The sequence below is a fragment of the Euprymna scolopes genome, chromosome 29, assembly GCF_053919585.1.
Source record: "Euprymna scolopes isolate OS-2025 chromosome 29, ASM5391958v1, whole genome shotgun sequence".
NCBI classification, from domain to species: Eukaryota; Metazoa; Mollusca; class Cephalopoda; order Sepiida; family Sepiolidae; genus Euprymna; species Euprymna scolopes.
The window spans coordinates 37,146,539-37,172,505 of NC_136510.1; the positions used below are offsets into that span (position 1 = coordinate 37,146,539).

The following is a 25,967-nucleotide window of genomic DNA, read 5'->3' on the forward strand; positions in this document are numbered from 1 at the left end:
ATAAAACTGCCAAAAGGTTGTGAATATCACTGCAACGGGAAGAATGATTCTTTCAATGAGTAATTTAAAAAAAATTTTTTTTTTTTTGCTTGCAAGTTTTTAATTCTCGCCACCTTTCTCGGTTGAAAACCTATCACAAAGCTTGTTTCAAGTGCATCACATGTAGCAAATCTTGGGACTCATATTTTGCTGGTGGTCCATATATGTTTGCTCCCCCTCTCTCTCTCTTCTCATGAGAGCAGTTAGACTGAAGGTCAATTTTTAATGTGGAGAAAAGTCCAGCTCCCCAGAAAAGAGCATTCTGGATTAGAACAAAAATAAAAATTGCTTCAGTTTGAAAGAATTTCTCCTTCACTGACCGAGAACAGAGCAGATACATTTTGCTCTTATCCAAAAGGTCGAAGAGTTAAGTCTGTCGACAGTTATAATTTGCTGTAAAAGTGTCTCTGAGCTGACCTTTTCTGATGAACTCTAGGAAATATTTTAAAAGTACCTCAAATCTAAACGTTATATAAAAGAATTTGGTATTTATTGTTTAAACTTGAGCATGCAAAGTGACAGCTAGTTGACAAATGTCATGAATATTTGAATGAGATGTAATCTGACGAAAGTTTTTTTTTTTTTATTATTAAAGCCTCAATCTCGGTCATTAAAGCATTGAGGCCACACAATAGGTGAGGTGGCGTAAAAAAAAATATTAGACAGAATATCCTATAAAAATGAGTGAATGGCAATTTAGTTGAAATATGAAGATAACGTTAGGAAGTCTCATTTTAACATTTGATAAACAACTTTATTTGTGATCTTTGTTAGTAGCGTGTACACGAGAGGAACAGGTTAGCATGAGAGTTCAGTGTTCGTGCGCACACGTTTTTTATAGTACAGGGTGGGCCAAAATAAGGGTCCTATTTTTATAAATTAATGTAAGTTTTAAGAAGTGTTTTTCGGCCAAAATTTGTTTTGTTTATTTCAAAAAAATCTCGGAAGGGTCAGTCTACACACACATAAAGTTTGGTGAGTTTAACTTTTATTTTGTGGAAGTTATTCAAATTTAAAGATAGGACCCTTATTTTGGCCCACCCTGTAGTTGTGAAAAGAGTTCCTGATGTGGAGACGAAGATTAAACATTAGTCAGGCTTGCTGAAAGAGAAAGAAAGACAGGTATTCAGTGTTCTTAAGTGTTGTAGTGGATGTGTGTGTGTGTGTGTGTGTGTATCGACGAAAGTAGTTCTGTAGCATGATAAAGTTAATGTGGGTGCCACACGTGGAAACAAATGGGAGTTAGAAGGTCGCCATGTTATGATTGTTGTACACGTCCAGCCTGGGGCTAATGTCTGCTGCCAGTTAAAGCCAGAGAGTAAAAGAGGAAGAAAGGTTTGTGATTTTGCCTTTTTATGTACTTGGTCACATGATTGAGAGCTGGCTTGTGATTGGACAAGCCAAGGAGAAAATGGATTTCAAATCTCGAACTGCGAGAATTAGCTCCTGCCTGTGATTGTAGCTAGTTTTGGCTGCTACAGCAATATATTAGTTATTGTTTGAAAAACGACGCTGAAACTAGATGAAGTAGTCGGTTACTGATTACTTTTTTTCTTTTTTAGGAGAGTATGTGAAAGAGTTTGAGAAATAAAAATCTATAAGTTGTATTGATATAGTCATACATCTTTAAATTAAAAATGCATTTCCCCTCCTACCCCAGTTTGAAAAGATTTTTAATTATATCAAATAAATTTTTGCAGTGATGGGATAGGGGTTGGCGCTCGGTCTTTAGCTTTAGTTTGTTTAGGAGAAAAAATATATTTTGTTTAGGAAGATTGTTATGATAGGGAAATCTTTAAATACTGAATAAAAAAAAAATGTAACTGAGATAAATCTTTTGACCTTAAAATATGACTTATTCCCCTTATTTGAGTTTTGTTTTTGGTTTGTTTGTTTTTGTTTTTTTTGTTTTTTTTTTCATCTCTTTAATTCAAAAATTCATTTTTTTTGTTTGTCTGTTTTCATCTCTTTAATTCAAAAATGTGCAACCAATGAATGCTGGCAACAGCTAGTAAATAAAATAATTGCTTATCTAATATATAAAGTAAAGTCGGCAATAGATATGCATCTGTAGATCTATTATGTGTTTATCGAGCCTCAATTTCAATTGTCCTATGACTGTCCTAAAATAAATTATTATACTAAAAATATTTTATCTGGATTTTCTTGGGGCTCAAATCCAATTTCATACCGATGCAAAGAAAATTAAGAGGGACGATTTGGCAACAAAAAGTAATATCTCTCCTCTACTCTTTTAAAATACGTTCACATACACCCTATTATTAGATTCGTGACTGTCTTGAAGAGTGTAAAATTATTTACAGAGTTAGTTCCCTTGAATTTCTGGAATAAAAGAACACATTGCCATTGTGACTGCAAATGAATGAATTAAATTATTTACCATAACCTGATTGAGGTTTTTTAAGTTAATATTTTAATGATAGGATGATTCCAGTACTATTACTGATTTTGTACTAAATTCCTGATTCGGATACAATTTCTTATTCAAATTCTTTATAAATCTCTAAATATTAAACTATAAAGTTATTTTTTCCCTCTAAAAAAAAAAAAAAAAAAAAAAAAAAAAAACATGTTAAATGTGCATATAATTTCTCAAACGTAAAAACACACTCATGTAGGGGTGAGGGGATGATCTCCAGAGTTTAGCTTTACTGGTAGTTCAAAATCAATAAATATTTATTTTATTATTACTACCACCAGTGGATGATTTTGTTTTTTTTAAAAAAAAAAAAAAAAAATCAAATAAAGATGAGTAAAGGAATTATTTTTTGGCGTCGAAAAATAGGTACAAAATTTTCTGATACCCTAAAAGATTCCAATTTTTCCGATTCCAATTAATCATTTCAACATTAGTTTCTGAGTTTAGTTGAACAGACAATGGAGACATCTAGTGATAACCCTCTAGGTCTTGGCAGTTTGCTACACATCCCACAATATTGTCGATATGAATAAATTAAATGTAAAATACATTTTCTTTTAAAAATGTCAAGTGCAAATGCAGGCTCCACAATTTTTTTTTTTTTTTTTTTTTTTTTACACAGGAATCACCACTTATCAAGGCATGGAGACCACTCGAGGATAAGAGTCAATGGGTATACATTAGTCAATGCGATTATAATGTAGTAAACATAAGTAGTGGGAATTTTGTAAATTGGAGTACTTAGGTGGACAGTTCATCAAGAACTTGTTTACGTTGGACTTGAAGACAATCAGATTGTAGTCAGTTGGAAAGCAGGCAAACAGAAGAGTTCCACAGGCATGCAGTTCTAAGAAAGAAACTTTGTTCATGGAATCTACAGTTAGGTTTATGCACAGATAAAGAATCGGAAATTATTGATAGTGGTTTTAGCTAGATGAGTGTTTTTCATGAAAGTTTGGCTAGGGGGGACCATAGATTGAAGCTTGGATGAGCAGTTGCCATGAAAATAATGATAAAGCACAGAGGCTCGCAAGTCTCTACTGTGGGAATAGTATGATATGTGTTATTTTGTGTGTCACGCTTACATTGTTTTTCTTCCAAGTGACTGTTGTTAAATTGTTATGACCTTCCATTTCTTGTAATAAATAATTTTACCAAGAATTCTTCATAATGGCTGATGACACTCAAATCATCTATTTTTTATGCATAATTTTACCAAGAATTCTTCATAAGTTTCGATTTCGGTTATAGCTGAAGGAACTCAAGTTGTGTGTGTATATATATGTATAGGTATATATATGTGTATATATATATATATATATATATATATATATATATGTATAGGTATATATATATATATATATATATATGTATAGGTATATATATATATATATATATATATATATATGTATAGGTATATATATATATATATATATATATATATATATATATATGTATAGGTATATATATATATATATATATATATATATATGTATAGGTATATATATATATATATATATATATATATATGTATAGGTATATATATATATATATATATATATATATATATATATGTATAGGTATATATATATATATATATATATATATATATATATATATATATGTATAGGTATATATATATATATATATATATATATATATATATATATATGTATAGGTATATATATATATATATATATATATATATATATATATATGTATAGGTATATATATATATATATATATATATATATATATATATATATGTATAGGTATATATATATATATATATATATATATATATATATATATATGTATAGGTATATATATATATATATATATATATATATATATATATATATATGTATAGGTATATATATATATATATATATATATGTATAGGTATATATATATATATATATATGTATAGGTATATATATATATATATATGTATAGGTATATATATATATATATATATGTATAGGTATATATATATATATATATGTATAGGTATATATATATATATATATGTATAGGTATATATATATATATATATATGTATAGGTATATATATATATATATATGTATAGGTATATATATATATATATATATATATGTATAGGTATATATATATATATATATGTATAGGTATATATATATATATATATGTATAGGTATATATATATATATATATGTATAGGTATATATATATATATATATGTATAGGTATATATATATATATATATGTATAGGTATATATATATATATATATATATATGTATAGGTATATATATATATATATATATGTATAGGTATATATATATATATATATGTATAGGTATATATATATATATATATGTATAGGTATATATATATATATATATATATGTATAGGTATATATATATATATATATATATGTATAGGTATATATATATATATATATATATGTATAGGTATATATATATATATATATATGTATAGGTATATATATATATATATATGTATAGGTATATATATATATATATATATGTATAGGTATATATATATATATATATATGTATAGGTATATATATATATATATGTATAGGTATATATATATATATATATATATATATATGTATAGGTATAGGTATATATATATATATATATATATATGTATAGGTATAGGTATATATATATATATATATATGTATATGTATAGGTATATATATATATATATATGTATAGGTATATATATATATATATATATATGTATAGGTATATATATATATATATATATATGTATAGGTATATATATATATATATATATATATATATATATATATGTATAGGTATATATATATATATATATATATGTATAGGTATATATATATATATATATATATATGTATAGGTATATATATATATATATATATATGTGTATAGGTATATATATATATATATATATATATGTATAGGTATATATATATATATATATGTATAGGTATATATATATATATATATATATATGTATAGGTATATATATATATATATATATATGTGTATAGGTATATATATATATATATATATATGTGTATAGGTATATATATATATATATATATATATATATATATATATATATGTATAGGTATATATATATATATATATATATATGTATAGGTATATATATATATATATATATATGTGTATAGGTATATATATATATATATATATATGTGTATAGGTATATATATATATATATATATATATGTATAGGTATATATATATATATATGTATAGGTATATATATATATATATATGTATAGGTATATATATATATATATGTATAGGTATATATATATATATATATATATATATATATATGTGTATAGGTATGTATATATATATATATATATATGTGTGTGTATATATATATGTGTGTATGTGTGTGTATATATATATATATATTTCATAAGTTTTGGTTTCAGTATTGATTCGATCTGATGCACCCAAGTCATATGGAAATATTTTTTCATTTTTGAAATCACAACTTTATAATATACGACTTTGCTCGGGCCCTATGTACTGTTCATAAGTTTATGTGCATATGTATATATTAAAAAGTGTGAATATGTACGGTAATGCCTTTCTATATAATAGGCTTCCTTAACTACCATAAAGAAAAATTAGTTTTAAAATTTTGATCCCAATTTTGACCCCTTAACATTTATTGCTTTGGGCTTAAATTAAAATGCTTGACCCATGTCCAAGTAACCTACATCTAAAATTTCAAGTGTTTAGACCAAAATTGGTGGAAGAGTTTTACAGAGTCTGCAAAGGTCAACTCTGTAAACTTTGACCTCTTGCCAACCAAATTTTCATCCAAAAACTGATTAAAAAGCTTGCTGCATGTTTGAATGTCTCTTATATAAAATTAAAAATGTTTAGACCCAAAATTGGCTTAATAGTTTGCTGGAGACCGCAAAAATCAAATCTTTTGAACTTTGACCCCTTGGAAGCCAAATTCTCAGAGAAAAAAAAAACAACTAAAAAGCTTGCCCTATCTCTGAATACACTTTATGTAAAATTTCAAATGTTTAGACCAAAAATTGGTTGAAGTCAATTTTTTTAAAAACTTTGACCTCAATTATGACCCCTTAACATTTATTATTTTGGGCTCAAATCAAATTATAAAGTTAGATCCATGTCCAAGTAACCTATATCAATTTCAAGTGTTTAGACCTAAAATTGGCGGAGGAGTTTGGTAGATTTTTCAAAGATCAAATCGTTGAACCATGACCCCTTGACAGCCAAATTTCTGGCCGAAAACCGAATAAAAAGATTTTCCCAAATCTCAATACCCCTTACGTCAAATCTAAATATGCTAATACATAATGAAAGTGTTCACTGGCTAAAAAAGTTTGAGAATCACTGAAATAATAGATAGCTGGAGTGATTCCCTTAGCATTGTTATTGGTCCCCCGACAAAGGAGGTATTGGACCTAGTAATTCACTTTCGTTCATTCGTTAGTTTGTTCACACTTTTCTCAATAACCACACCTTGGATTTTTTTTTAAATTTTGCACAAACAATAGTCATAATGAAAGTAAATTTTTGCCAGAATGAATTTTCCAGGATAACTCTGATTGCTCCCCTTAGAGTCATTTTTAGGGGTAAAATTGCCCCCAAATCGTTCATTCATTTGTTTGTTTGCACTTTTCTCAATAAGTACACCTTGAATTTTTTTTTTTTTTTTTTTTTTTTTTTTTTTTAAAGCTTTGCACAAACATTAGTCATGGTGAACAAATTTTCCAGGATAACTCTGGTCACCCCCACCCCTCAGGGGGCATCACCTTCCTTGACATAGCAGTCTTCTTTTATATCTTGGTCACTCTCAAAATTCTCTTTCTAAACTTATTCACTCATGGAGGGGGCCTCCTTGCATGCTCGGCTTATTTGTTTCCAATTTCATTCAGTTTAACTCTGGTGCTCAATTCCACTGTACTTGTACCTGATTAAGTGTTTGATGCATGAAACTAATTTCTGTTTTTATAATTTGTTGATTTTAAAATCATTTTTCTTTTTTTATTAATGAAATTGAATTTTTTTTATGCTTATTTGTTATTCAGGAATGTCTCTCACTTGTCTGAGGCCCATGCGGCTCCCTTGATGAATAACAATAACTCCACTTCAACTAAACCCCGTTGGGGTGGCAGCGACACTTGCCCACGTTGTAACAAAGCGGTGTTTATGGCCGAGAAAGTAATGGGAGCCGGTAAGGTAAGTAGAAATCTGCTTTCTCCTTCTTCCCGCCCTCTCTCTCTCTCTGTGTGCGTCTCTCTCTCTCTCTCTCTCTCTCTCTCTCTCTCTTACACTAACCAGCAGAGTGTTATACCTGTTGATTGTCGGGCGTGAGTGCGTCAAATGCAAATGAAACATGACCAGTGAAGATTCAATATGTTTCGTGAAGAGAAATTCTGCAAGTTTTAAAGATGCGCTTAGATCTGATGCACTCAAAGGAAGATTAAACGTGGGCAGAACAGGAGACTTTGTTGGTTTGACCACATTGAAAGAATCAATGAAAACTCTTTGATTATTAAATGTAGAACAGTTAAAATAGCAGGAAAATATGGGCGGAAGTGATAAGGATGCATTTGAAAATGGGGTAAATAAAGACCTGCATTTTCCTTAATACTTCAGTTCTAAATGACGCTCTTCTGGAGTTTGAGGGTTCAATCCTCAATGCATACGATACTAAGAATACAATTGCGAATTAAAACATCAAGATGGATTAAATAAAGTGTACCGTTCGATATTCTGTGCAAATTCCTGAGTTTGACAGAAAAATTCACAAGTTTGACAAGATACATCTGAAGAAGGTCGGAGCTTACATTGGCCGAAACATTGAAAAAAACGCTCAAGATGAGAACCATAGTGCAAATAATCCAAATTATCATTCCTCATCTGAAACCTTCAAAAACAGAAATAATTGTATAGTTTCAGCTTAAGACAGACAGATACCAAATCTTCATTAGTAATAGATTTATTACTCGTAGTAGTATGTTATTTTGATCCTCTGTGACAGACTTTGATTATTGATGCCAAGTTTGTTGCAATTCTTTAAGTGCCCAAATCACATGCGGGAGAAATACTCTCTCATAATATAGATTCTCTCACTGAAAAAAAAAATTTCCAAAACATTTACATAATTTTGCTTGCAAATCTTTAACTCCCACCTCTCTTTTCTCAATTGCAGACCTATCACAAGGCTTGCTTCAAATGCACCACATGTAATAAGTCTTTGGACTCAACTACACTCTGCGACAAAGATGAACAGATTTACTGCAAAGGTGAGTTGACACCGTTTTATTATTTACAAACCATTTTGTTATTGGAAGGAAGTCTTTTTTCATGGATCCCCACCCCATTTCTAGATGACTCATAATTTTCTAGCTTGCAACCGAATCACAAGCTTGTAATTGATCAGGTATTTGATCTGGGTGAAGAGGTCTGATGTGGCTACTAGTCTTGGGGTGATTCCAATATTTTTCTGATCCTAGATATAACCTTAAAAGACCTCCACTGGTGAGGCCCTGTTTGAGGGCTGTGGGAAATGTGGAGTTTGTCTTTAATTACCATTGCTCCCATGTGACCCGTTAGAGCATCTAGTGCTAACAGATCAGATCACCAAAAATGCATGAACTATTGATGTTATTGTTTTTTTTCCTTTCTTTTTGCAAAACTCAATCATGTTCTGCAAAAGTTAAAAACAAGAAATTTCTTCTAGAAAACAATAAAACTAAAACCCATAAATATTTAAAGATATTGAAGAACTTGAAGCATAAAATCTTTTCCGAAATTACTGAATTTGGCATTAAATAACCCGAAAAGGCTTGATATGCCATAAAACAATCAACCAACCAATACGTTTCCCTGATTTTGATACAAGTATCCATTTTGTTTTAAATTCCTGATTCCGATACAATTTCTGATTCTAATTCTTTTGTAATCTCTACATATTTAGCTATAAAGACATTTTTTTTTTTTTTAATAGATTACCATAAAAACCCATGTAATATGTGTATATATTTTTGCCAGCAGAAGAAATACATTGGGGGGGGGGGAGTCGATAGATTTTACTGGTAGTTTAAAGTCAATAAATATTTATCATTTTATAATTATTATCTGCAATGAAAAATTAAACAAAAGGAAACAAACAAAAACACAATTAAAAGAATCGTTTTTAGCATTGGAAAATATTGAAAAAAAAAGTTTCGATATCTATTCCAATACACCAAAAAGTTCAGATTCCAATTAATTGCCCCACCACTAGTGGCTACGACTGATATTTTATCAGTATCATCAAAGCAAATTATCATTAGTACATTTTAAACATTTTTAAATGTTCTTTTTTAAAATTTTATTTGCATTTATTTATTTTTATGTTTTTTTAAATTGATTTTTTTTTTTCTTTCTTTTTCTAGCGTGTTATAATAAGCAATTTGGGCCGAAAGGATTTGGTTATGGTGCCGCCCTGCAGAGGACCACTTAATCACCTTGATCATTTGTTTACTGCGATCAAAATATGAAATGGCAGTTTTCGGAGGGACCAACCACATAAAACAAAAAAAAATAAATAAAAGATGAATTAAAAAAATTATATATATATAAAGATGCTTTAAAACAAACACCAAAACTACCCACTTTTGGGTTTGTTGGTTTATTTTTAACTTTTACTGAAGTTAAAGATTTGGCAATAAACGCGCACTTGCCAAATAGATATATATTAGCAATAATGAGTAAAATATATATATATATATATATATATATATATTGTCAGCCACAATTAATGTTTTTGTAAACTGATGTATTTTAAAGATTTTCTTAGGTTTCAACTTATCTTTAAAAAAGTATTTCTATTGCCAAAAGCCAAAATAGATACAACAAAGTTGCGTCCAGAAGTTAATGTTTTCCCTTTTTATTCAGAAGCACAACGAACTATATACTTACTTTTCCTTTTAAAATTTGATTCACTTTTCTAATCAACAGTTTGAAATTGTCACAATGCTATACACAAGCCAGACATTTCAGTCCATTTTAGATTTTAAAAGCGATCGGCATCTATTTACTTTGTGATCGTTTGAAATTTAGACTTTCAAAGCATTTAAACTGGTGAACAGAAGTTAATGTTAGATTGAGTTTAAATTTAAAACAAAAGTCACAAATAATGTTCGGTTTTGTGTTTGCAAACTGATGGGAAGCTTTAATGTTTTGTGTGCTTCTGTTATATCAAAAAAAATTAAAAATGACCACTGGTTAGTATTATTATTATTATTGTTATTATTCAAAGAATTAAAACATCAACAATGGTTAATATAATTATTATTATTCAAAGAATCTAAAAATGACAACTGTTTTATTATTATTATTATTATTATCTTTCAAATAATATAAAAATCAACACTGGTTAATATTATTGTTATTATTCAAAGAATATAAAAACGAACACATTATTATATAATAATAATTGTTATTATTATTCAAATAATCTAAAAATTAACACTGGCTAATATTATTATTCAAAGAATCTAACACTGACCATTGGTCAATATTATTATTATATAAAAAACTGAAAAATAATCACTAGTTATTAATAATATTATTCAAAACATTTTTTTTAAATGACCATTGGTTATTATTATTATTGTTGTTCGCCACAGGAAATCAACAGCTTCTTCACTTCAACACAAAATATTTTTTGGTTTGGATTTTTTGAACTGAGAAAAAAGAATTTTTACTTTTCAAAGTTTTGAATGCAAAAATAACAATTTTTGAATTTGTACTTTTCTCAATTTAAAAAAAAAAAAAAGAAAAAGTTCAACTCACTGAAGTTTATGCTTGTTTCATTCATTTATCAGGGTTGGGGGGTTGTGATTTGCATTATGGATATGACACAGATTATAAAGTCGTCTGTACTGAATTAAATTCCTTTCTCAATTTCTTGTGGTCATTTACATAATACCCTTGGGAATATATGAATCTTCAAATTAGACCCACCTCTTCCAGTTATTGATTGAAATAACTTTCATTCAAATGATTGTATATAATGAATTGTTTATAAAAAAATGTTTTTCAGCATAAAAAAAAAAAATGTTGAGTTGCCATAAAACAAACCAATCATTTACTTGCTTTACAAGTTTTTGTCCGTTACTTGATAAAATATGAAATCAAACGTTTGTTATTATTCTCCTCCCACTTTTCTCCAGCATTCTAGGATGAGATTTTGGTGTTTATTTAAAATTACACTTAATTAAAAAACGAAGATGCAGAAAATTTTTTATGATGTACATGCATGCCATGGAATGAAGATGTCATATTCCAAAAGTCACATAAATTGGTCAAATAGTTTTTTTTTTTTGTTTGTTTTAAGAAAATCAAATTTTATGAGGAAGGGGGCTAGGAGCATCCCATATTGTTTTAAATTTTGTCTAAATTCAAAGGTGACAATTCAATTTGAGTACAGAGACTTTGTTTGTATGCAAAATAATTAAAACGTTTTAATCAATAAAAATTGTAAAATTTGATTTTCTTAATGAGAAAAAAAAAACTACTTGACTAATTTATGTAATTTTTGAAATATGACACCCTTGTTCTGTGACGAATAAATACACTATAAAGATTTTTCTTTTTTTTTTTTTAATCAAGTGTAATTCTAAAAATAAGCACCCAATTTTCTTTTACTAAGTTTATATTTGTTTCTTTAGCGTTGTTGGTACAATTCCTAGGTATATCAGTTTTCATCTCTATCTAGTTTCTATCACTTTATCAAGGTACGAAGAAAAATATCTGAGATTTTATGGAAAAAAAAACCCCAAAAACAATGCTATTCAGTTATTGACTCTCTCATGCAAATATTATGATGAATGTATTTGTTTTTATTGGCAAAAAACATTAGAAATTATGTTTTTAAGCAAATAAAATCACTTTGAACTAATGTCAGATACCCCTTTTATGTCTATTCTATTATGCCTATTTATCAAAAAAGGGGTCGGGTTATTAAAGTTAGGAATTTTTGAGATGGGGGCTGATTGTTTATATTGTATTGATCCGACTATTGTTCTCATCTTGAGTGTTATTTGTGCAACGTTTTGATTGGATTACCCTTCGGCCATCTTCAGGCATGTTGGTTGTTTGGAAAAGAAAGGAGAAAAATTACTGGCTCTGTAGATATTTTCGTATTATTGGCTGTGGTTTCATGTGTGAAAAAAAAATTTTGGTTGACAATGGGGAGGCAACTCAAATAAAGATCCACAAGGGATTATCTCCCTACTATCTCTGAAATTTTAAGGGTTTACAATTTTTGTTTTTCCTACAATTAGACTCCTAAATGCTATTCATGTCTAAGCTTGGTCTGCTAAGTAATTTTTCTTTAGCATCTGTGCTGCCCCTTTGAGTCGCCTGCCAATTATTTCGACCTCGTTCCACAAAGAAGTGTGTTCCTTTTTCTTTCCATATGTGATCAGCTAGTCCTGACTTTTTGACCTCCCCTATGTTATGGCTTTACGATGTTCTTCTAGTCTTATCTTGAGGGGGCGACCGGTCTGACTTTTTGTATAGTTTTAGAGACTAACTCCAAGAATACTAAAATATCTACGGTGCCAGTAAATTTTCTTCTTTTCTTTTCCAAACCACAACCAACATGCCTGAAGACGGTCGAAGACCAAACTGACCAAAACGTTGCTCAAATAACACCCAAGATGAGAACAATAGTCGGATCAATATAAGTGATAGAAAGGTTCACTTAGTTTGAAAAAAAAAGTTGTCATGCTTTTTTTTTTTTTTTCTTCAATTTTTTTTTAAATTTCTTTAAATTTATAAAACATGTATCCAGTTGAAAAAAAAAGTTGTTTTAGATTTACATGAGATTCAAACTCCATATTGGCATTGTAAAACAAAAATACCCCCTTAATAATGTGTACTCTGCCTATTCCTTTTTTGTCAACCAATCACAAACAGGCAAACTGCAAAAGGTTATAACCTTTTTAATGTTATATTTAGTTTCTTCTTTTTCTTTTATTTTAATTATTGCTCCTCCATCCCATTTTACTTCAGTCAGAAGAAACTGAAATTTTGAAAAACTCCATGAATTATTGTCTAATATATATGGTTTAAATTTCATTAAAATCAGATATACATATTTAAAGTTTCAGCAGGTTTGCACCTATAACTTTATCATGGGATGGACACAAAGATCTAGGACCACTTCCATTGTATTCCCTGGACAATTTTATGCATATGATTCAAATTTCATCTAAATAGGATATTTTTGAAGTTTTAAGATTAGTTTTGCTCCCATAGCTCCGTTATTTAAAGATTCTGAACCATTTCCATAGTTTTGCTCAGAAATTTTTACATATAAATGCATTTTTAGTTTTTTTTTATGTAGATTCACTACCTTTCCTATAAGAAACACAGAGATTGGCATTTTTATATAAATGCCAAGATTTAGATTCTTAAATAAAACTTGTGTCGCTATTAGATCAGACTGTCTGAAAATATCAGCTTCATTAGTTAATGTACCAAACATTGATGCTATTGACTTTTCGTTTCCCTTTGCAAAACTCAATCATGCTCTGCAAAGTAAAAAAAAAAACAAAAAAACAAAAAAACAATTTTCCTCTACAAAACAAACAAACCAAATACCATGGATAGATATTTGAAGATATAAAGAATTTAGAGCATGAAACCTTTTTCTAAAATTACTGAATTTGGATTATAAATAATCCGAAAAGGGTTGATATGCCATAAAATGAAATGAACAAACTTAATAATGCTAATAAAATTCTAAATTTATAACATTTTTATTTTGACAATACTGGTTCACAATAAGATATTTTTTGATCCAAGTCACACTATTTTTTTTTCTAATTTTAATTCAAAATAAAATTTTCAAACTATTTACTCTATGTAATTTCTTTTTTTTTTTTCTTTTTTTTTTTCATCATATAAATATGGCTTATTTTGTAAGACTAAGGGAACCTGAACCTGTAATTTTTTTCAAACCTTCATGAATACTAACTTATGACAAAATTGATGGAAGACAACGAAACATTTATTCAATGTGATCAGCATTCCAAATTACTAACCAGTGTGTGGGTGGGGGGGAGGACAGATTGGAAACATTAATTAATTATGTTATCAGCCCATGTCATATATTGAACTTGAAGTATCCGACATTGTGTGCTTCCTAACACTCTTTTTTATCACCCTCTCCTGTTGAGCCATGGGACTTCTCTTAAGGAAAGTAGAAAATTAACCTTGGGTTTACTTTCAGCAGCCTCATAACTCTCGCTTCCTTTATATTCTTTCGTCCTCACATTTCCAAGAGGTATGTTTCTGACAAAGGAGGAAGAATTGCTGTTTTCTGGATGTATCCATCTAAAACTTATTGTTGGGCAGTTTTTTTGGGTTTTTTTTTTTTTTAACTTTAAAGTAGTATTCTTTTTACTTTACATCAAGGTACTTCATGCCTTGTCTGGAGCGATTTCCATTAAAAAAAAAAAATTAAAAAATATGCGTTTCTAGTGTCTTCCCACTGCTTAAGCAATTTTAAACTCTGGATCATCTAGTTGATCTCTAAACAGCTTCTTGTTATTCTCAATTAAATTATAAACTAGGGGATCTACCTGTTCAATATCTAACCACTTCTGTGTATATTTAAGTGAGTTTCGTCACATGCTTGAGAACAAAAATCTTTTCCTGATTAGGATCTTGAACCAGTCTTTCAGCTGTAAGCGACATACCAGTTTCAACCCTTATCTGATTGACTTAACGCTTTAGTTTTCCTTTCCTTGATCTTTCTTCAATTAAATCTTTCTGATATGATTTCTTTTACATAGCTAGAGGCTGACAGGAAACATACTAACCATTTATTTTTTTTTTCATCATTGATGGATTTATTAATATCAAACTTCATTTAGCTATCCACATTTCTCAGAGTTACTCCAAGGATTGTTCCTGAATATTGTATTTCAAAGACATTGAATTTTCACATAAATAATCTCTGGAAGCCTCTGTTCAGTCTCAAGGTAAAGGATATCCCTTGTAAGAGTAGCTGCACATGTAATTGTGAGACATGAGTTGCACAATTACCAACCATACCTCTCTTGAATCGGCACTGCTTCAGTCCAGTGGCAAGGAGAAATCCAAGACAACTGGAAACAATGCCAAGATAAGCGGAGAGCACATACAGCACCTGAAATTCCCAAATGGTCACCCATTTTATTACCGACCAGGTTCAACATTGCTTAACTTTGATGATCTAATGGGAACCAGTGTGTCAATGTGATTATACCATAAATAATCTCGACTTATGTATAAAAAGTACTTTGTCTGTGTGGAAGTTTGTTTCTTATGGACCCTTACTGGTTAGATTTTTTTTTTTTTCCTTTTTAAAATTTTATACAAATGTACTTTGTGTCTGGGAGTGTTCTTACATAGGTTTTGTATCTTAATTGCCTCTGATAAGTATCAATAATTGAACATATCCGATTAAAGAGGGAACAGTCCGATTTTGACCAAATTTAACACCCTTATACAGCCTAACATCACAAGTGCATTTGGGAAATTTTATCGCGCAAGCTGAATAGGAAACTAGACATTTTTGTACAATTAACAACGGCCAAAAGTTATAGCCCATTGGGTTAGAACGAGTGCTTTGAGCAAAATTAATGATTGAATATGGTTAAATTTATGCTCAATTTTGCATTGAATACAAATCCCTATTAATCTCTAAATGGGCATCAAGCAGATACCATAATATTTAATTTGCTGCACCTTGATGTGGATGCTGATGTCATCAGAATCCTGTTAGCCAAGTAGCTGTGACACTGCTATGCCCCTACCACATTGCTAAAGAGTTGGACTTTAATGGGGGTGGGAAACGGTTACTATACTGCCTGCTACTTATGTTGCACTAAGCAACCATTTTTTAAAAAAAATTTTTTAAGCGATTCGTATATTTTGGAGATTTAAAATGTCATACAAGTTCTGTAAATGATTATCGTTACATGTGTATCCGTGCGATAAAAAAAAAAAAAGTGACTTAACAATTTCTGTATAGTAACCTTCCAGAGTGTCAGAGTGAGGCTAACAGGGGCTTGCCCAAGGGTGACTTGGAACTCTGCAAGGCAGGGACATTCATCTTCGTGGGGGATTATATGTATCCTGCTTAGTTGAATGCATACAGTATTTAGTATTCCAAACTACATTTTTTTTTTTTTTTTTTTTTTTTTTTTTTTTTTTTTTACAAGGGAGTCACCAGTTGTCAAGGTTCAAAGGCCACTTTAATGAGTGTAAAATCAAAAACGACTGCGTTTTTTATTTTTTTTTTTATTTCATTGCTTTACTATGTACTTACAACTTTTAGAATGGAATCACTTGGAAAAAAACTTTATTTTGATTTCAAAGATTACTAATACTTCAGGTTAGCTGTTTTATAATAATAAAAAAAAATTGTAATATATATATATATAATTTTATTTTACTTATGTGTGTATGATTATGAATATATTTTAATAAGCTATCTGTCCATGAAAGTGTGAGATTAACTCATTAGTGCTTAATTTCTTTCTAATTTATTACCAAAAATCTTAATAAATACAAAATCATATTTAAGCAAAATTACTTTCAAAGATTAACTTGATTTTATCGGATAGTTACTTGTGCTTGTAGCGGCTATCATCCTGGTCAGATTGAGCACAAACTGCATTTCAAACCATCGAAGTCCAGTTTTGGCAATCTTGGGCCAGGTCACAGGAAATGGCTAACCACTCCTAATTCCATTGCCAGAGATCAACTACTTGTATCGACAAGTCGTCCTGCTCTTCAGCTGACCACCGACATGCTTGCACCAGGCGGTCAGGTAAAGGACCTTGCAAATGAGCAAAACCCTCTGATCAATGAACTGCATGTCTAACGCACCAGAGACCTTGTTGAAAAAGGTCTGAGAGTAGGAGGGTTAGGGATAGTCTTTGAGAACATGGTTATAAGCTCTACTTATCAAAATGAATTTGATTAAATAACAGATGAAATTGATTGCATCTTTCAACTAGATTTTCGTAATATTCTGGAAATGCATTAGTGTTGCAAATATAAGTCAGACAGTAGGTGTCCTATTTGAAAAAAAACATTCCAATCTTTATCACTAACTCTAGGTATCGTTGGCAAATATAGATGTTGCTGCACTATGGGTAATTATTTTTCTGGTCCTAAACAAACATCATGGACCCTAATGGGTTGATATTGTTTTGTTGGTTTCTTAAAATTTAAAAAAAAAAAAAAAAAAATTCGTTAGATGGACTTTTTCTTTTCTTTTTTTCTTTTTTTTAATATTAAATTTTCACGCCAAACAAGGCACAGTGCCACTTTGAAGTAGGGGGGCTACTATCGGAAACATAAGTTGCAGGGATATTATGAAGGGAGATGAGCAGCAAGATGTCTGTTCACATTACCCTTGAACTTCTGCATGTCAGTACAGTCGGGAAAGCAGAATCCTGGAAGGGAGTTCAAAAGTCTAGCAGTTCTACTAAAATAAATTGTGATTGAATAATGGATGAAATTATTGTATCCTTCAGCGGAGGTTTTTTTACCTCAGCACCAAAATCGACAGTCAAAGTCATTCTTGTGATGACCATTTTCATGCTGATTGAGGTATGATGCAACTTTAAGAGGTTCACCTTCCCAGATTTCGCCTTCTCTCTTTAGAAAAGAGGTTAGTTTATTGCTAATCGCCTGAGCCCTTCCCCCCCTACCAGGGAATGCTGACAGCTGTCTAGACACCACTTTTTTGCAGGTCAGAATGCCACTCCTCGGGAGCACTGACTTTTCAATCCCATTTTCTGACCCGTGTCACATTTCTCATCATAAGAGAGAAATAAATACTGAAATTGATTGTGTATTTCTGCTCGAATTTTTTCTTAGTGCGCAAATTTTTGTTTCTTTAATTTAAACACGGCGATCTTTATGACTAACTATGGATACAGATGTTGTTGACATACGGTTAATTAGTCTTTTGGTCCTAAAAACAAACAAACAAAAAAACAAAACGAGTCATGTACATTAAGGCAATATAAAAATTCTTGCACAAAATGCCCTCACCTCTTCGCCCTATTGCAGCACCCAATTTTGCATTCATCAGACAATCTTGCCACTGCATTTCAATATTGAAATGGTTTGCATTCTTAGTCTTCCATTGTTTGCACCGTCACCCTACCCGACCCTCAGACAGGCCACTTAATCCATTAAAAACAAAAAAGAAATACTTTTGCTCCTTATAACATAAAATTACCATGTTTATCCCCTGCCTATATTCAACGATGCGTGCCTTCTATTCACTTGTGATAGTAGCCAGCTTTCCCATGTTTGGGTGCTTGTCCAGAATTCCCCCTATATTAAAATAACAAAAATAAAGAAAAATCTATGGTGTCCAGGACAAAATGGAAACATATTCCAAAAATCATGTAAACTGATAAAATAGTCTTCTTATAAATAAGAAAATCAAATTTTGAGTTATTGAAGAACAGTTGTCTTGTCTCCCATTTTGAAATTTAAAAAAAAACAAAAAAAAAAAAAAAAACAATAATTCCAAATTAATCTAAAAACAAAGGGACATAACTCAACAATAATAAAAACTTGTGAGATTTATATTGTAATGTCTATCAATTCTCATTAATCGCTTAAAAATTATTTTCTTTATAAAAATAAAACTACTTGATCAATTTACGTGATTTTTGGAATATATTTTCGTTTGGTCATGGGTATGTACATCATAAAGATTTTTTTTTTTTTTTTTTTGATATGGAGAAATTTTGGAGAAGAACCCATGTTTGCACTCCATCCTAATATCTTCCCCAAATAATCTCTATACATAAAAAAGTAAGGGGAGATAACTCAATTATTAGTGCCTTAATCAATATTATTTTAACATAAGTTTTGCACGAGTTTTGTTCCTCTACAAAGATTAAAATCGATATATAATGGCATTATTCAAATTTAGCCATCTTCACATTTTGATCACAGTTCATTACATGATTCTGATTCTAAACAATATCTAAAATTTTAAATTTAAGATTTTAAAAAAAGGAAATTTTTTCTTTGTGTCTAATGATTATCCATCACATTTGACGCAAATTTGAAATGTTTTTAAAATTTTTAGATGTGAAGTTGTTCACATTTTGTTTTCTAAAAGCCCTTTAAAATCCTCCAAAGAAACTGAAATTTGAAGAATATTTATTAATTGATGTCTAATACCAATTGTTAAAATTTTACAAAAAAAAAAAAAAAAAAAAATATCTTAATTTTTTATGAAGGGCTTCCATCCCCTTTTTACCCGTTTTGCATTAAACTAAATATAGCCCATATTTGGACACTTTACTCCTAGCAGCTGTTTTTCAAAATTCATGATGATTAGTTAATTAATTTAAGGTGTGGGTCTTGTACAAACAAATATATAAACATACCTAACTTTATATATAGATTAGGATCTTTGGTAGAACAGATACCCCTAAATGATATGAAAACTCTTTTATTTCTGTTATGACATTGTTTTGTTTTTATTTGACTTTCGGTTGAATTATAAACAAACCGGTTGTTTAATAAACAAGACAAATAGCAGGTTGCATGTTTTACAAAAATTTGGAGTTTTGCCTGCAATATTTTTTTTTTTTTATATAATGAATAAATAATGTTAATTTATAGAAGGCAATACAGTGTAGAGGTGTAACGTATCAATACAAAGCTTAGGCAAAATAGAACATATAACGTTGAAATGAGCTATTATTATTATTATTATTATAGCTTTTATTAATACAAAAAAAAATTAATTTCAGGTACATTTCAATTACTGGGGAAACTACTCGCATTTACAACAGTCCTCATATGCACATCTGAACGAACGTTAAACTCCTATTTGAAGAGAGGAATGTTCCCGAAATATCATGATACAAAACTTCCATCAGACTCCACTGATGCAAGTAAAAATATAATATAATGTAATAAGAGTATACAAAACATATATATATATATATATATGTCCCAATGCCTCTGTTCAGTCTCGAAAGACAAAGGATACCCCCTGCAGGGGCAGCTGTGCGTGTAATTATGTGGCAAGAGTTGCACAATCTTCAACCACACCTCTCCTGAATCGGCACTGTTTGGGTCCAGTGGCAAGGAGAAGTCCAGGAAGACTGGAAACAATGCCGAGATAAGCAGAGAGCAAATACAGCACCTGCAAGTCCCAAATGGCCACCCATCTGGTATTGAGCCTGATATATAGCTAATATGCCAGTCATCAAGTGACTCGTCTATTAATAAGTTTCTGTCTATCATTTTCACTCTCTCTTACTTTATGTAATTTAACTATTTGGGGCAATGATTACATATGAATAAATAACAAAGCGTTCATTTAGATTAAGAAAATTTCGATTAAGAAAAAAAAAATGAATGATGACTATTAACTGGAAAGGTCCTATTCATGAGCTGAAATAACTTTTGAAATATTGTTTCATTTTTTGGGGTTTTTTTGGTTTTGTTTTTCTAACGCACTGATGAAGTCAAAGTTTGTGCAAATTATAATTTTATGAACAGTGATATTCTTGTATCAACACTGGGGGCTGAAACAATTGTATGCAATATTGTGACCAATCAAAGAAAAAACTTTCCGAAAATGAGTAAATACTTGTATATATAATAGGTTGGTGCAAAAATGTTATATATATATATATATATATATACACACACACACACACAAACACAAAGTAGGTTCCTTCAGTCTTGACAGACTATGGATACCCACTGTAAGGGTGCCTGTGTGTGGAATTTTTGTGGCAAGAGTTGCACAATCTCCAACCACACCTCTTCTGAGCTGGCGTTGTTAAATACCAGTGGCATGTGGAGGTTCAGCACGACTAGAAACAATGCCAGGATAAGCAAAAAACACATACAGTACCTAGAATTCCCAAATGGTCACCCATCTGGTACTAGCGTTGCTTAACTTTGGTGATCTGACGAGAACCAATGTGTCAACGTGATCATGTCATATAATACACGCACATTGCAAACATACGCCAGACAGTAGGTGTAATATTTGATAAAATATTCCAATCTTTATTGCCAACTATAGTTATCGTTGGCAAATATAGATGCTCCTGCAATATGGGTAATTATTTTTTTGGTCCTAAACAAACCTTATGGATCCTAATGGGTTGATATTATTTCACACACGCACATTATATATATATATATATATATATATATATTATTAATACACACAAAAGAAAAACGAATTTATAGGAGTATAGAAGATAGTTTTATTAGTGCTTATGCTTGAATTCATGTTTTGAACCATGACGCAAATTATAAATCCATAATGTCATGCCAAAGCTATAATCATTTTGTTACTGTAATGTTTCAAGCTCTATCCAAATACTGGCTTCAATTTCCAGTCATGTCATCCACTGTTGTTGGGAATTTATTAATGCTACAACCAGGGTTGCGGAGTCAGAGGTTTTGAAATGAGTCGAACTTATAAGAATGCTAGTAGTAGGAGTCAAATTTTTCTAAATCTGAAGAATCAACAGATAGTCTGAATATTTGAAAACTTTCAAATATTCAGTCGAAGTCTGGTATTTTGGAATTCTAAGAATATATAGAAATAAAAATTACAATAAGTTTACCAAGGTAATCAAAATGGTAAACTTAAAATATATTATAAATATTAAAGAGTTAATATTTACAAGTAAAGTAATCTCAACCAGATGTAAAAGCTCAATAAAACCGAAAAGGAAATAGAGCTTATAATATGGACAAATGATAAATAAAACATGTTAAAAACATCTTGAAAAAGAGTTAAAAACATATTTGATTTTAAAAAGGAAGCACAAGATAAGTGGATAGTCCTTAATCCACAGAGTTTCAAATAAATACTCTTTCTCATCAGAGGGTAGGAATTAGCAAAATGCGGGATCAGATTCCTGCCCTCTGATGAGAAGGAGAGTATTTCTTCGAAACTCCACGGATTAAGGACTATCGACTTATCTTGTGCTTCCTTTTTAAAATTAAATGTTTTTAACTCTTTTTCAAGATGTTTTTCAACATGTTTTATTAATCATTTCTTCATATATATATATATATATATATATATATATATATATAATAAAAAAGGTGCATCTGCTTTACTCATTTCACTGTCATATCTTAATTTGCTTCAATGTATGTCTATTCATTACACCTCTGCATTGTATTCTGTTAATTACTTTTTATATACATGTTAAACAATGCTTCAAGCAAACTACATTAACTTCTCTTGAAATATATTTTCACACAGATGTTTATGCAGATTTTCCCTCAACATATGTGAAGGTAGTTTTGTAGTTTCTACAGTTTTATTAGTACAAATATATATTTATTTTTTTATATTATAATCTTGCATCAGTGCAGTTCAATTTTATATAGAACTTCCACAAAACTGCACTGATGCAAGTAATATTGTAATCCTTACATAAAAAAATATATATATATATGTTGCAGTTCTTGCGCAGAGGTGTCGATGTCCTCTTACGTACAGAGCAACTGATATTTCCAAATGGTTACCCATCTATACTGAACAAGCTCAAAGTTGCTTAACTTCAGTGCTCCAACGAGAAGCATTATGTAAATATGGATATGCCATATCTAGTGATCATCAAGTGACTCGTCTATTAATAAGTTTCTGTCTATCATTTTCACTCTCTCTTACTTTATAAGTGTTGTCTTTTTAAGTTTTAGAAATTAAAGTCTAAGAAATTAGTTATTTTTTATGCTGGCTTATATATATATATATATATATATATATATATATATTTGTTTTAATTCAACAGGCTTTATACTACCTTTTATTTAAAAAAAAAAACACTTTAAAATAAGTTAAAACACAAAAAGACTTATCCAGGAGTAACTTATCTTGCCTTTGGTAACATTTATTTATTTTCGTTTGTTTTGTTAATTAATCGGGGAAAAAGAATTACTGGATATTGTATTTCTCCTTCCTTAAATATTTAAAAAAAAATTAATTAATTGTGAGTATTACATGCATCTCCACGAGTCAAACATAAGATAGGTTTTTAACAAATATAAGTCCCTATTTATTTTTATCCCCAAAAACTAACCTTGTTTAATTCTGCCCTCGTGGGGAAGCAAGTAAAGATACAAGTTCGGTTTTAAATGTGTATGTGTGAGGAGAATCCAGCTCCTCAAAAAAGGGCATCTGGATTGGAACAAGAATTTAAATTGCCTCAGTCAAGGATTTCTCCTACACTGAGAACAGACAAGATAAAGTGTAGTATTGAAACAGATACTACACTTTGTTGCATTAATTTCTCACCCACCGTGAGAAATGTGAACTCTGGGTCGGAAAGTGGGATTGAAGAATCAGCTCTCCAGAGGAGGCGCACTCTGAACTTGCAAAAAAGGCCTGTGCAGCTCTGCTGACATTCCCCAGCAGAGGCACCTCAGGCGATTAGCAATAAACTAACCCCTTCTCAAAGAGAGAAGGCAAAGCCTGGGAGAGTGGAACTCTTAAAACTGCACAGAATCAACTCTACACCGCAATCAACAGAGAACAGGTCATTACAGGAATGGTCTAATCTCTGTTGATTTTGGGGGCCAATGGCTCAAAAGCTTGCACTTTATTCTTGGCCAAAAAGTCAAGAAATATTTGATAGTTATTAGAAAGATGTTGTTTCACCAAAGTATTGCCTGACAGCTTATCAACTATATGCTTATATATATACTTCTAAAAACGAGTTGATCAACAGTTCCTCCTATATTTTGATCACGCAAAAATACATGTTAATATATTCCTCAGTTTTGGGATTGAGCTATGTCTGAAAAAAAAAAAAAAAAAAACACAAACTTCCATTTTTAATTATTGTAATTAGTCATAATTTGAAAATAATTCATCAAGTACTACACTCTGTTCCAAAGCAGCACTCACTCTAGGCAGGTTGAACCAGTTCCTCCAAGTGAGGAAGTTTCATGGGAATATCAAATTCACAAGCGGTTCTCAATTGTTTTATATTAACATAAGGGAAGCTGACAATGTTAAGTTTTTGCAGTTCTTGCACGGAGGTGTCAATGTCCTCTTACGTAAACAGAGCAACTGATATTCCCAAATGGTTACTCATCTATTCTGAACGAGCTCAACGTTGCTTAACTTCAGTCCTCTAACAAGAAGCATTATGCCAATGTGATTGTACCATATTTATTGATCAAGTGACTTGTCTATTAACAAGTTTCTGTCTATCACTTTCACACTCTCTCTTACTTCGTAATCATTGTCTTTTAGGTTTTATTATATCATTATTATTAAAAGAAATTAGTTTTTTTTATGCTGGCCAATATATATATAAATATATATTATAAAAGTGAATTAAGCAACATTCGTTTTTATAAAGGCATTTTTACTATATATTTTAATCATACAAAGTACATGTTAAAATATTCCTCAGTTTTTGGATGGAGTTATGTTTGAACAAAAAAAAAACCTTCCTTTTTAATGCTCTAATTTGCAAATAACTCGACAAGTGATTAGTCTATTACTAAATTTCTATCCGTTACTTTCATTCTCTGTCATTGTATGTAGTCCTCAGTTTTAGGATAGAGTTATGCTTTAAAGAAAAAAGACTCCTGTTTTTAATTGTTCTAATTTTCAATCTATCATTTTCATCCTCTCTCACTGTATGTTGTATGACACCTTCCTCTCTCGCTCTTATTTTGTACGTTGTCTATTGTTTCTCTTACTCTGTTTATTAAAAGTCGAAAGAAAATAAATCAATTGGAATAGTCCATTGTTAAAAAAAAAAAAAAAAAAAAAAAAATGGAATATCACCACTACCACTAATATTATTTAACTCGTAGTCGAAAAAAAAAAAAAAGAAGTTAAATAGAGATCTAATAAGCGGAAGAAGACTAATTTGGGATTGTCTCTTTCTTAAATATTCAACCGTCTTTGCAAACACTTTTTCAATTCAAATAACCTAAACAGAGCTCAATGAGTAATCCCATTTTTCTTTTTAGTCGACACTAAAGCACAGATTTTATTGGCAAAAAAAATTAATTGAAAAAGAAATTGCTTATTTAGAATTCAACTTTATTTAAAATTAAAAAAAAAAATAGAAAAATCTTCATGATGCACGCACCTGTCATGGAATGAAGGATGTCATATTCCAAAAATTATGTAAATTAATCAGTTTTTTTTTATCTAAAAAAAAAAATCAAATTTTATGAGTAAGCAAAAAGGGGCTGTCTCACACTACCATCTTGAAAACAAAGCGAGCAGATAAATCTACAATAATCCTAACTTGAGATGTCAGCCTTGTAATGCTAAAGATTTTACATTAATTGCTTTAAGTCGTTTAAAAATTATTCTTTATGTAAAAAGTACATGATCAATTTACGCGAGTTTTGGAATAT

At 29.9% G+C, this 25,967-nt stretch overlaps 1 protein-coding gene and 1 pseudogene across 18 annotated transcripts in view; one reads left to right on the top strand and one right to left on the bottom strand.

Annotated features, from left to right (window-relative positions):
- LOC145252590 (cysteine and glycine-rich protein 1-like) overlaps positions 1–14,425 on the top strand; it is a 390,115-nt gene extending 375,690 nt beyond the window's left edge. For all 18 annotated transcript variants that reach the window (XM_080112259.1, XM_080112264.1, XM_080112265.1 and 15 more), the window contains 3 exons: positions 7,589–7,739; positions 8,716–8,809; positions 9,944–14,425. In XM_080112259.1, coding sequence (XP_079968385.1) covers positions 7,589–7,739; positions 8,716–8,809; positions 9,944–10,011 — 313 coding nt within the window. In that variant the 3' untranslated portion in view covers positions 10,012–14,425. The remainder of the gene's footprint in view (positions 1–7,588; positions 7,740–8,715; positions 8,810–9,943) is intronic.
- Positions 14,426–15,702: 1,277 nt separating this feature from the next.
- LOC145252907 (5S ribosomal RNA) lies at positions 15,703–15,820 on the bottom strand (annotated as a pseudogene).
- Positions 15,821–25,967: the final 10,147 nt, after the last annotated feature.